Source organism: Fusarium keratoplasticum, chromosome 8 (genome assembly GCF_025433545.1).
Source record: "Fusarium keratoplasticum isolate Fu6.1 chromosome 8, whole genome shotgun sequence".
NCBI classification, from domain to species: Eukaryota; Fungi; Ascomycota; class Sordariomycetes; order Hypocreales; family Nectriaceae; genus Fusarium; species Fusarium keratoplasticum.
This window is the reverse complement of record NC_070536.1, coordinates 747,635-760,341: the sequence shown is the minus strand read 5'-3', so window position 1 is coordinate 760,341 and position 12,707 is coordinate 747,635. Positions and strand designations below refer to the sequence as shown.

The window sequence follows — 12,707 nt, the reverse complement described above, 5'->3', positions numbered from 1 at the left end:
CCCATGACACATATCCTTAAAACCTGTCCATCAACTCTTCACGGCTACCTACCCCCTTTTGTTTCAACTCGCTTTGTACTCGAGTCAACCACGAGGCTTAGACCTCAGGCTGACCCTGAGCCATGGGATGCGTATCGATTCCCAGGCTCATTCGTCGCTTGAACGCCTTCCAGACTTCCAAAAGACCAATGTACACAACAACACAGCCTGCCACGACTCCCCACTCCCAGGTGAGACCCTTGTGCTTGAACACTTCAGTGTTGAGGTAGGGAATGTACACCACGGGGAAGATCATGACGAAGCCAAAAACAACTGACCAGAAGAGGAATCGGTTGTGGTAGATGGTCTTGAACACCGAAAACGGTCCAGACCATCGCTCGTCCATCGCAAAGAGACTGCGGTGGAAGTGCTTCACCTCCCACGCCGTCACCAGGAGCAGGAAGCTCAGCGTGGAAAAGGTAGTTGCGCGAGCACGGTACACGAGATCACAGCCCTCGGTTCCAGCTTCGTTGCAGTCGGCCGGCATAGAGTGATAACCCTTGCCGGACGATGCGTAGTTGACAAGCATGAAAGCGCACAGGCAGAGGGAGCCAGAGCAGAAGCCGTATACGAGCTGGTCGCGAACCAAGTCCCGAGTAAAGACGCCAGAGCGAAGACTGCGGGGAGGTCGACGGAGAATATCAGGAGAGGCTTCCTCCAGGCCGAGACCCAGGGCAAGAGGTGAGGAGGTGACAAGGTTGGCCCAGAGAATTTCAAGAGGGGACAGAGGGAACACGGCGACATTCTTGACATCCTTGAAAGCAAGTCCGATAAGAAGGAGAATGACTTGTGCAAGGTTGGATGTGAGAAGATGCAGAAGGAACTACAACTGTTAGCAGAGACTGGAAGCATGGGATTGAAAAAACATACCTTCTGGATGTTGTCGGCAAGTCGTCGGCCCTCTTGGATACCGGTGACGATGGAGGCGAAGTTGTCATCGGTCAGAACCATGTCGGCAGCTTCCTTGGCTACATCGCTGCCACGGTCTCCCATAGCAATACCAACGTCAGCCTGCTTGAGGGCAGGCGAATCATTGACACCGTCACCAGTCATGATACAGAAGGCCTTGCGGCGATGGAGCGCCTCAATCATTCGGACCTTGGTCAGGGGGCTACAGCGAGCAAGAACGACGGGCAGCTCATCCAGAGCGTCGATCTGGGCGTCGCTAAGAGCACCAAAGTCGGCCGCCGCCATGACGGTGTTGGCCTTGAGGGGAACGTTCTTGTTCAGAATACCAACCTCGTACGCGATGGCCGTGGCGGTCTTGATGTGGTCACCAGTGACCATGTGAACAGTCACACCAGCAGCGCGGCACTGGGCCACAGCTCCGGCAGTTTCAGGGCGAGGGGGGTCATAGAGACCGGCGAGACCAAGGAACTCGAGTTGGTCCTCGACCTTGGCTCGCTCGTGGCAGTCTTGGACATTGCCATTCATAGCCTTGGTGGCGATGCACAGCACTCGCAAACCTTGACTAGCAAGCTCCTCGGCCTTGGCGAGGATTTCTTTCTTAAACTCTTCCGTCTCATTGAGCTTGGTCAGGAGAACCTCAACGGCACCCTTGGTGTAGACCTGACGGGTCTGTTCGACCTCGTTGCCGTACACGACACTCATGAGTTTGCAAGACGAATCAAAGGGATGCTCAGCAACCAGCGTATCGTTGGGAGCCCTGTTCTGGCCGAACCTCATGGCAAAGACCTTGAGGGCGATTTCGGTGGGCTCACCAACAGCCTTCCATTCAGCATCTTCGGAAGCGGTGATGACACTACTAGAGTCGGTCTCCGGTTCCTTCTTGCCGTCCGTGACAGTGGCGTTGTTGCAGAGAGTAAGGGTTCTGAGGAAGGCGTTCAGACAGCTTCCAGCCAGGTCGGCGTCCCAGCGGACGGTGCCGCTACCGGGATCATATGGGTTCGCAGTGCCTTCGACGGTTCCCGAGAGGTTACCGCGAAGCCAAACCTTGCGGGTAATCATGCGTCCTTGGGTCAGGGTACCAGTCTTGTCGGAGCAGATGTTGGTGACACCACCGACGGCTTCGAGAGAGGGCATTTGACGAACAATGACATTTCCGCGGACCATGGCCTTGGTGGCAACAGCCATCGTGACGGTCAACACAGCGAGCAGAGACTCGGGAATGACCGCCACACCAACGCAGATTCCATAGAGCAGGACCTCATCGCTAATCTTCCACAGGCTGACGGAAAAGACGATGATGGCGAGCAGAATGGCAAAGGCAAACAGGAGCAGGGCAAACTTGCTGAGAGTGACCTGGAGAGGAGTGCCCTCGAGACCAAGGATTCTGCGGGTGAACTGGTAGGCGTTGTACAGGGCACGACCGAGGAAACCCCTTTCGGAGTTGTCGGTCTTGGTCTTGCGCAGGAGCTCAGCGATCTGGCCAACCTCGGTCTCCATACCAGTGGCGATGACGATACCGGTGGCACGTCCACGGGTGACGGAGCTTCCAGAGTAGGCCAGGTTGACGCGGTCGCCAATGGGCATATCCTGATCGGTAAATACTGCTTCGGGCTTCTTGCTGATGGCAACAGATTCACCAGTGAGGAGCGCCTCATCGGTGGAAACGTTAATGCCTTGGACAAGGCGCAGGTCGGCGGGTACGACATCACCAGTGACGAGGGAGACTATATCGCCCTTGACGAGCGTTTCGGCCTTGACAGTTTCACTCTGGCCATCTCGGATGACCTTGCACTTGGGAGTGGACAGAGCATAGAGGGACTGAATAGTCTGCTCAGCGCGGTAGTCCTGGATCAATCTAGAAAGCGTTGCATGTTAGCAGGGTGCGAGCTTGGGGTAGCAGTGCTTGAAGACGCCATGGCAGCTTCAGGATATGGCTCAGGATTCGGCCTCGGTGCTTGGGGCTTCTGGCCTTACGCATGGCAAAATCACAGGCTTCACCGTGTGGCAGCAGAGGGACAAGTAAACGGGACAGAAAGGGGCATAGCAATATGCGACAGCGATGTAGGGAGTGGCAGCAGCGGCAGCGACCAGGCAGCAGCAGATTGGCTGAGCAGGCGCGGCGGCAAAGACATACCCGACAACGATGTTGAGGACAATGACGGCGGCGACGACGCCACCCTCAACGTAGTCCGAAATAGCAAAGGACAGGGCGGTCACGGCGATGAGGACGACAGTCAGGGCATTGGCGATCTGCTGTATGAAGATCTCGTACAGAGAGATGCCCTTTGCGCCTTTGATGGAATTGGGGCCGTCCCGAGCCAGGCGGGCGGCAGCCTCCTCGCTACTCAACCCATCGTCGACGTCCGACTTGAAGTCAAGCGCGACGGCCTGGGCAGAGAGGGTGTGAGGAGATCTCGGCTTTTCTATGGCTAGGTCTGGGGGCTCCGCTATAGGAGGCTGGTCGTCCTGTCCAGCGGTGACGGTCGACGAGTCCGACGTGGTGGTAGTGGCGTGAACTGCACCATTCGCGGCTTTAGATTCGGTTTCTCCCATCGAATGGGTGTTGGTGTAAGCGAAAGCTGTTGTGCCGGGCGGCGATGGGGGGAGCTGCGACGACGGGCTCTTGGGGCTGGCTGCTCGACGAGACAACCAAGGAGAGGTTTAGTGAAGGTAGGTTGGCTTGCAAACAGTCCCAAAGGGATGTAAGATGAAAGGGATAAAGATACGTGAAAGGTGCTAGACCTGGTGAGAGAAGGAAGGGGAATTGAGGGAGAGGAAGGCAGCTTTATCTATCCGCGGGAGGCCAGGGAGGAAGGAGGGACGGGAGGGGCAAAGAATCACGGGCGGCAAGCGAAGCCTCCCCTCTCGCTCTCACACTCACAGCCTGGGAAGAACGTGGGAGCTCCGATGGAAACGGTCTTCCGGGGGTTGGCTTACAAGTGGAGGCCGAAGTGATTCGCAATGGATGCCGGCGTCCGGCCAGCGGGGGAGTGCAGGTGATTCAATTCCCACTGTGCAACTACTGTGAGCTGGAGATAGGGAACATGCGCCCGTCAGAGACCATTGGTGACAGATTTGCTTGTGCCCATGGCTACAACCCCACTACGGGTGCATCTGCTTCCTTCTTCTCAGTGCGTGTGCGTGTACTTGTAAGCCAAGGTGAGTTATCGAGCACGAGCATCGTCGAGATTAGGTTTGGTGGGCTACAGCGGGTCGACACACCCTGGGGGAAGACGTGGAACCCATGTCTGGCCAGTTTGTGACTGGCTGGGAGACTTTGCCGCGACTTGCCAGCCTGCCTGCAGTGGCTGAGTGATCTAGTGGGGATCCATGTATCTCCAAGTACCGCCGCACGCGGGCGAATCAAGTCGGTGCACACCCCCAAGGTCACGAGGTCCATGTCGAGTGGGAGGGAGACGGGACGGGATTGGGAGACCAAGGCGCGCAAAGTCGGATCGTCATTATTGTGCTGTTCGTCCCTCTTCCCCTCCTCCGTTCGGGCCTGTTTCATTGTCGTCATCAAGAGTAATTGGGGCTAATGCAGCGCGCGATGGAAGCGACCTAGAGAACGGACGAAATTAGCCGCCCATCGCGGGGTTGTCTACAGACGAGGGGCCTGGCTTGTGCGACTCGAAGCGCAAAGACTGTGAGACAATGCGGGGGAATACAGCTTTCATACCCACGGCATCCATGGCAAGTCGGTGCAAACTGGGAGGTCATTCCAAGGGGCAGATGCGCCCAAACGGGCTCTCCTTGACCCTTTCAGCATGTGGCACACTCAAACGGCAGCGAGATCCCGTTGATACCGAGCTGTCCATCCACACTATCTCCCTAGCGTCCATGTTCCAGCAGCCATGTGTGGGAGGCCGTATGTATCCCAGGAATCCAGAGAAACCGAGGCGCTACCTTTAGAGACAAGATCCAATGCCAAGCTGGACTATATCCACATGACGACCCTAGCTGATGCATCCCCATCAATCCCCCAGCGCCCAATCGCTTGTCGTCTCGCTGTTGCCGCTTCCCTCTTGATCAAGACGAATGCTTGTTTGCCCTTGGCAATGGGCTTGTGCTTGGCGAGATACACCAGTGTACAAGGCCTCGCTTTGCCATAGTTGCGTGGTTGTTGTTGCTTCGCCCCAGCCAAGACGACGACCCATCACCTGCCAGTCCAAGAAAAGTCAAAGACTTGGCAAGTGTTTGATGTGCTTGACTCAATCGACGATTCCGTCCTCTTCTTTTTTTCCCGAGCAGATGACCCTTTTCCGTCGCCTCCATTGCCTCTAGCCGTAGGTTTCCCTGTACCTATCGAGTCCCCCCAGCTTTTTCCTCGATTATTTTGCCTCGGAGCCTTTCCTCAGACGGTCTGGCCCAGGCATGGCCGTCGCGGCTCTTGAGGCAAGAGGGCGCTAATAATTAAGCTTAAGCAGGGGCCTCTGCTTCAAACCACCTTGGAACAACAACCCCAACCCCGGTCCCACGGCTATTCCAAGGCCCTTCTTCTGCTTCCGGTCTTGCAATGCGTCTGTGGACGTCACCATGCTTCGGTGAGTCTTGGCTGTTGTGGAATATCACCGCCATTTCACCGGGGCGAGCACATCAACTTGTGCATGGGGAGGTGTGAATTGGACCCTCCCCCAGAGAGGGAAATAAATGCGCAGGCTACGTAATTTTAGCCAGTGGGGAAGAATCCTCCGATCTTCAACCTGGTTGCTGCGAGTCTTTTCTCCCACTGTGTAGAACGGCAAGGTTACGGTCAAGGGTCAAGTGTGAGGCGGACTAGTCGGAGCCGTCTTCTGGACTCCGGCCCGGCCGTGCGTATGCCATGTCCCGGCCGATGGCCGGGGTAGACCAGACGTCGTCCGACGGCCGAGACGGTCAGCAGCGGCAGTCACTCGGGTGTTTGTAGGACAAGACGGGTGTAAAAGAGGAAAACAATAGCCATGGGACGAGGCTTGAACAAAAAGAAAGTAGACGGGTAATGGCGCTGGCCAGGCGTAAACTTACACGGAACTCCGTACCCGTTGACACTATCCCCTCCGGCGAAGCATCTCCAAGCAGGTACGGAGAACTATCCGTACAGGCAAACGGATATTCTTTGCAACCTCTCGCTCACCGAACCCATCCTCTCGTATCTCCGCGCCCACCATCACACCACACAGCCAGCGATCTCTCCTCATTCTCACGTCTCATCCTCCCTTGCTCCCTTCCCCCCCACTTCAGCTACAACTTCACATCCCTCAAGAACCATCCCCCGGCTTTTGCGGGGTGCGCCATGAACTCGCTGATTCTCGACCGCTCCCCGTAGGATGATGGTGTGGAGAATTCAACAAAAAAAGCAACGCCAGTCGTCGGGATAATTAGGGACCTCGCGGCGGATGGGTGCCGCGAAGCCAGGAAGTTACCACATTAGGGAATGCCGACTCTGCAGCCAGGGCACGTGGGCTTGGAAGAGGCACACGGTAGATGTTTCTAGTAGCTGTTGAGCGGTTCGTCATGGCGTTGCAGCACCAAGATGTTGATGAAAGTCCCTCAATTGCATGGATGGATGCTACTGAGACATCAAGGGCCTCATCTCCGACGCCAAGCGCGTCCATACAACTCTACGCACAAGCAGCCATGCACCAGGAACAGAGCAATCGGGTGATTCCCGGCCTAAATAACACCGAGGGAGCGATGAGCCAACTGCAGATAGGCAATGCCACGCATCCGTTTCTTCATCTCGGCACAGCTTGCCGATATTGTAGCTATCAATTGCCTAGATACACAATCGCACAGACACTTGTGCATTGTTGTGAGCCTAGTTTTCCCGTCATATAACCCAAAGAGACGAATAGAGGACCACGAGTAGATCTGCAAACGCAAACAAAGCATGAAAGATGGCCTCATCCGAGCAGGTTAATGTACGGCTCCGGCCACTTCCCCCACACGAGTGGCTGGTCGCCCAACCGCCCGCTCACCGGCGAGAGTAGCTTGATCTTGCGTCGCTCCTCGTCCACATCGGACACGTAGAGGAAACCCATGACGCCTGCGGCGCGGACCGTATCGGGCGACTCCTTAGGTGTCGCGTGCATAATGGCCAGCGTCCAGTGTTGCATTGGGGTCGACGGCTCTTCGCGGGCTAATGTCTCGCCGTTGTAGGTCGGGTCTGGTAGGACGTTAGCAACATGTCGATGTAGGATCAAGGGTCAAGCATACGCTCTGGTGTATGGTACACGACGACATTGTCAAAGTCTACTTGCTGAATCAGGGGGCTCAAGGTCCGTCTCGAGTCGCCAAAGAAGTACTCCTTGATAGCAGCCTCCCTTGCGTGCTGCATAAACATTTCGTCACGCTCAACGACGCCATCAGACTTGTCCAAGGGCACCACACTGATAGGCTCTCCAAGGCTCGTCCGCTCGCTTGCAAAGCGCTTGGTCAACTCTCCGCCAAGATGCGAGGAGCCAACCACAATGATAACATTGACTATAACCACGTCAGCATGCTGTTCAAGATCAGGTTCATGGGAGTACAAACTGGAGAATTCATCAACAATATGCGCAACAAGGTCGAACCCGTCCTTGGTCTGCTCGGGGAGACCCGTGCCATCGATGATGACACCTGAATTCTTGACATTCTCGTCCTCGTTCAACCGTCCACTCACGCTACCGGCCAGTTTACTGACGAGCTCACGGTAAAAGTCGGGATCCTCCTCAGGAGACTCTAGTCCATAGTAGAAGACCAAAGGTAGCTTGACAGGGACGCTGCTTGGACCACTCGTTGGCGTACTACCCCAACCGTCCACAGCCTCAGGATCCATGACAGTCGCAAGCACGCTGGCGCTCAGCGTCCCTGGAAGACTAAGCAGCCCTTCCTTGGGGTCTGCGTTCACCACCAGAGGCTGGTAGCCCTGTCTCGTCGCATAACTCGTCAGAGTCCTTGCCAGCGTCGTCTTGCCCGTGTTGACTCCTCCTGTAATAAGAACCCTCGGCCCTTCTCTTCCTTCTCTTGCCGCCGCTTGGCGCATATCGTTAAGCTGCCCATGCAGGTTCAGATGCGAATTGGCGACATTCTCGGTCGGGTTCCCGTAGTCGGCGATGGATTCGCTGTCGCAGCGACCGTCAATCTCGAGCTCGCATCCGTGCCAGGTCAGGATCTTGGACTTGACGCCGGAAAAGTTATACGCATTGCGGGGGGCTAGCTCGACGCCGTCCTTCTCAGCTGTGCCAGAGAGGACCTTGACAATGACGGACGAGCCGTGGGACACTTGGAATCGCCATTCGCAGACGGGACGGAGGGCGAGGACGCGGGTAGAAGAGGCGGTGGGCTGAAAAGTTAGCGAAGCTGTCGAGACACCTGGAAAGCGGCGATAGAGTCGCCTGACATCCATCTTTGACGGAGGAGACTCACCTGCGAGGGGATCTGGCCCAGGCCTGGAATCGACATGGCCGGCTACATCGACTTTGAACAAAGAAAGTGAGTGTAGTCGTCCTGCGATCGCGCGTGCGCGTCTGTGCGTGGGGCTGCCCTTGCGATGGAAGCTTTCCAGAAGCTCAATGTAAGGGTGTGTGGCCGGGGCTGGGATGGTGTCTGGAGGGAAAAACACCAAAAGCTGGGGTCGCCCCACGTGACATAAATACTCAAGCAGATATACCCCTATAAACTTGGGGGCATTTCTGTCACCTCACCTTTGGGCAAGAAACACCAGAGGGTGTTTCTACCACCTCGTGGCCTCCACCGTGAATGCTCGAAATGTTCCTAGATCGAGATCCTGCATGAGTTCAACCCCCAGCTTTCGGAAGAGAAACCGAGACACGCGCAGACAGCCATTGTCGGAGCTGTCCTATTCCTCCAACGGTCATCATTGTCTCACTTGGATAGCTTCACGCTTCATGGCCATGAATCAACTGATAGGAATTGGATTCCATTCGGGTCAGACAGCTGAAGGTCTGAGGTCCCGTTCTTTTGTTAGAGTTCCCCAGGCTTGATGTCCTGCTCTATTGCCAGGTAATATGTTTACATCCCGATGCTCCCAACCTTCCCTCAACGCCTGTCCCTTTGCCTCGAGTGTAATCTCGAGACGCAAAATCAAGATCCCCATTGTTGTCGAGCTTGAAAAAATAAAATGGTCATCATCGTGGACACCGTGCGCCATCGTCTCCGCCGAGGAGGTTTTCTACATGTTCCATTCGATCCATCACACATGGGTATCGGGGTTCCAGTCGTTCATTCCGTCTAGCAAATGCTCTCTTTGTTTTCCCCATTTTCTTTCGGTCGGTAAAACGAATCGTTCCTTGTCATCATGTCGTCAAAGGCGTGAGCGTCTAAGGTTATTGTCCCATCTCCTCAAAGATGCGGAGCAGACTCCTTACGCCAGTCAGTGAGTTCTCGTCAGGTCCCTGGCCGGGCGCCCATTCGGCGTGAGCAAAGTCAATAAGCTTCAGGCCGTAAATTTGCGGCAACGAAGCCTCGAGGTCTGAGTCCTCGTCCAGCTCGTCATCGTCATCCAGAGCGATGCCACTATCAACCCTCTTGGTAGTTCGAGCCGCTTGGCCAATGCCGGCCTCCGCATCGATGAGTGCATTGTTCTCCTCAATAGCACTCCGTAGGGCCTCGCCGTCACCCTCAAAGATGAACAGGAGCGAAGATGAGTACATGCGGCTCTCGTGACTTGAGAGAACCTCCTCAACCCTCTGCAGGTCCCTTACAAAGGCGGCGCAAACAGCCTTTCCAAGATCCTCGTCGATTCCGGCGGCCTTGTTAAAGATGAACCTTCGGAACTCGTCCACGACATTGTCCTTGTTGACAAGCATTCGGCCATAATCCTTGTCGTAGATCTTGTAATCTTCCTCGTCCAGCTCAGTAGCATCCTCTGATCCGCGATAGACTCGCATGCCTGCAATACGAAATCCCAAGCTGCCATGGGTGGTCTCGGCCGAGATCTTGTCGAAGCGCTGCTTCTTCTGTAGAGGGGCGTCATCGGCCCATAGCCTGACACCAAGCTTGACGTCGAGAATGTTGGGGCTCTTGAACCCATACGTCGCATTGTCTAGCACAACCGCCTTGTCGGTCTTGATCTTGTTGTCCTTACTAGGGACCCAAGTAACAGTGTCCTTGGGCGGTTGCGCAGCAGCCTCGGCGACCTGCTGGCGGACAGAGGCGACAATCTCCTCCTTGGACGTCTTGACATCTCCAGTTTGGGAAATAACACCGGCAACAGCTTCGTCAATTGTTGAGTCAGCGGGGTCGCTCAGCATCAGGGAGCCCATGAACAAGGGCATGATCTCGGCGAATTCGGGGTGCCTTCGAGTAGCAGACTGGTAGAAATCAATCTCGGACTGGGTACAGGGCTTGATAAAGAGCTCGCCATTGGGGGTACAGAGCGTGCCGGCACTGGAGGAGCAAGGTCAGCCTTTGTAGTGCGGCGGGGGACCGAGGCATTGTGACGCAAATGCGCGATGCGCGATGAGGCGCGAAGCGACAAGAGCAGCAGGACAAGACAGGGGGCTAGGTGCAGCGCATAAAGAGCGCAAGGGGATCTGAACACTCACTGGCCGGCGACAGCGTAGTTGTAGTCGCGAAGCTCGTGGCGATTAGGCATTCCTTTGGATCCCATCTTGATGATGGGGGTTGTGGCGGTGGGTGCGCGCCGGCAGTCGGTGTAGCGATAGCAAAGATAGACCAGACCAAGCGAGTCAAGTCAAGAAGACAAGAGACAGGCAGCAACCAGAAGCGACAGACGTAGGCGGGCTTTAAGCACCGACAAAAGTCGAGCGGGAGCGGTGAGCTAACCAGTACGAGTAGGATGACGAGCAATGGCGAGTGCGTTGTACTGAAAGAGGCTGAAGCTCGAAGGCTAGCAAGGCGAAGGAAGACTGTCGCTAAGTTCTCGGCGCAAGGCAAAGCGTAGCGTATTTCTGACTGTGACGGAGTGGAGAGATGGATACTGGGACAGAAAGTTTGGCCGCTGACGCTGACTCCCTTCTTGTATAGGTAGGATCAACGAGGTCCCAAGATAAACGAAAAAAGGAACAACAAGGGAAAACCCAGACTCGTAAAAAGTCAGGGGCGCGGCAGGCCAAAAAAAGAAGGGATTTCGATTGCAGATCAGCGCAGGATCAGCCCCCGGTTTTGACAAGGTGCGACACGTCAAGGCCGAGTCTCGTGTCCGTGTGTGTTTGTTCTGTGGGCGGGCTCCAGCGGTGGGAGGGTCAGATCCGTTTCGTTCCTTGACGTCGAGTCGAGTCGAGGGAGGAAGGGAGAGAGGCTTGTCGTGTTGGCTTAGGCTGGCCCGAGGGGTAGCGAGGGAGCGCGCGAGTGGCGACTTTTCTATCCAATTTTTAAATCGGTGAGAGCCAAGGTCAAGGTCAACCTTGCGAATTGCCTTTCTTGGTGGCGGATGCGACGGAGCGAGGTGGGAAATTGGAGGACGGCGGCGCAAAACCAGCAAATAATATTCTTCAAACGGCGGCTGGCGAGACGCGGTATCATAGGATAGACTAGGGGAGACAGGAAGAGGTTCGAGATGGTCAGTGATCACGGCGGAGTCTCTTTGGAGTTTATACTGGAATGTCCCCCCCCCCGTCCCCGTCGACTAACAGAAGATGGGGAAAATGTGAAAGAGGGGGATTGTGGCTAGGCAGGCACAGGCACAGGACAAGGCCATCCAAATTCCACTCCCAAGCAATCACATCAAATCATCAACAACAGCCCAGTAAGACGTTTGCCCTAGGTACACAGCCAAGTCGCCAGCCAGCCAGCCAGCCAGCCAAGGTGGAGGCGGTACCTCCCGTGGTCCCTAGAAAGTGCGAGCAGGCGAAAGGCGATGGCGAGACCGATAACGAAGCCCCCCTTGGACAAATCACTCCGGGACAGACCATGGCGGCAATGTCTGATTCACCCAAATGAAGCGCCAGAGTCCGGCGTCGTATCCTATCCAGAGCCAGAGCGCGTGCGCTGCCTCAAGCTGCGGCAGCCGCTGAGCCACACCAACGTCAGGCCTGTCAGAAGGCGACCTCTCCAGGGAAGACGGGGGCTCACCCCGGCCTGAGCCGCCTCCGGAACCCGCTGGGCAGACTCGCTCTCGAGATGTCTGCGAAAGGGGGGCCGTCCAAGTGCGCCTAGGGTGGGCTCGTGCAGCCGCTAGAAGCAAGGCGACCACATCATCTCTGTCTCACCGTCGACAACAGTGACCGGGTTGGTTGGTTACACGTCGCCTCCCATCGCCAGTCCAGTCCGGAGCAACTGGCATGGTGTTTTATTATGCAAGGGACACAAGGTATCCAGAAGATGGGGTATCATATGCGTTGTCTATGTTGGTTGTGCGTTGTCCTAGGAGTCTTTGGTGTGTTTCGCACCTCTTGAAACAGAGCCTTCACGGGACTAGCCAGCCACTTGATCCTAGTCTCACAATCAACTCGACGTTGCTTGCTATAGGCAATTTAGATGAGAGCAGGGGACTTTTGAGAATAATCAAGAGGGATCCATCACGTCATCCTTAATGCGACCCAGTCCAACATGCCAAACCAACCCGTCGGGAATCACATTGAGATCCGTACATGCAGTGCAGCGTTGCACGTTTTTTTCCTCATCTTTGTTTTTTTCCCAACTAGCCCGTGCATCGTGAAATGAAGGCTGGGCAGTTACATCATAGCCCCATATATCGGGCTCTGCTGAAATGTCCGCCCACGTGCGAAACTCCTGAGTTGGGTTGGGCCACTTGACAAGGTTGTAAATCCGTATCCAGCTACAAACGTGCAATCACACCAACAACCACCAACAAC

The 12,707-nt window shown here is 55.7% G+C and overlaps 3 protein-coding genes across 3 annotated transcripts; all 3 read right to left on the bottom strand.

Moving 5' to 3' along the window:
• Positions 1-97: 97 nt before the first annotated feature.
• On the bottom strand, positions 98-3,501 carry NCS57_01005600 (uncharacterized protein; the record flags this gene model as incomplete). Its single annotated transcript, XM_053059814.1, has 3 exons — positions 98-862; positions 910-2,793; positions 2,923-3,501. The coding sequence occupies 3 exons, from the start codon at positions 3,499-3,501 to the stop codon at positions 98-100; spliced, it is 3,228 nt and encodes a 1,075-aa protein (XP_052910208.1).
• Positions 3,502-6,830: 3,329 nt separating this feature from the next.
• NCS57_01005500 (MRNA cleavage and polyadenylation factor CLP1) lies at positions 6,831-8,370 on the bottom strand (the record flags this gene model as incomplete). Its single annotated transcript, XM_053059813.1, has 4 exons — positions 6,831-7,093; positions 7,144-7,410; positions 7,462-8,251; positions 8,335-8,370. The coding sequence occupies 4 exons, from the start codon at positions 8,368-8,370 to the stop codon at positions 6,831-6,833; spliced, it is 1,356 nt and encodes a 451-aa protein (XP_052910207.1).
• Positions 8,371-9,254: 884 nt separating this feature from the next.
• NCS57_01005400 (Kinase) lies at positions 9,255-10,540 on the bottom strand (the record flags this gene model as incomplete). Its single annotated transcript, XM_053059812.1, has 2 exons — positions 9,255-10,317; positions 10,476-10,540. 2 exons carry the CDS (start codon positions 10,538-10,540, stop codon positions 9,255-9,257), a joined length of 1,128 nt encoding a protein of 375 aa, XP_052910206.1.
• Between the last annotated feature and the right edge of the window lie 2,167 nt (positions 10,541-12,707).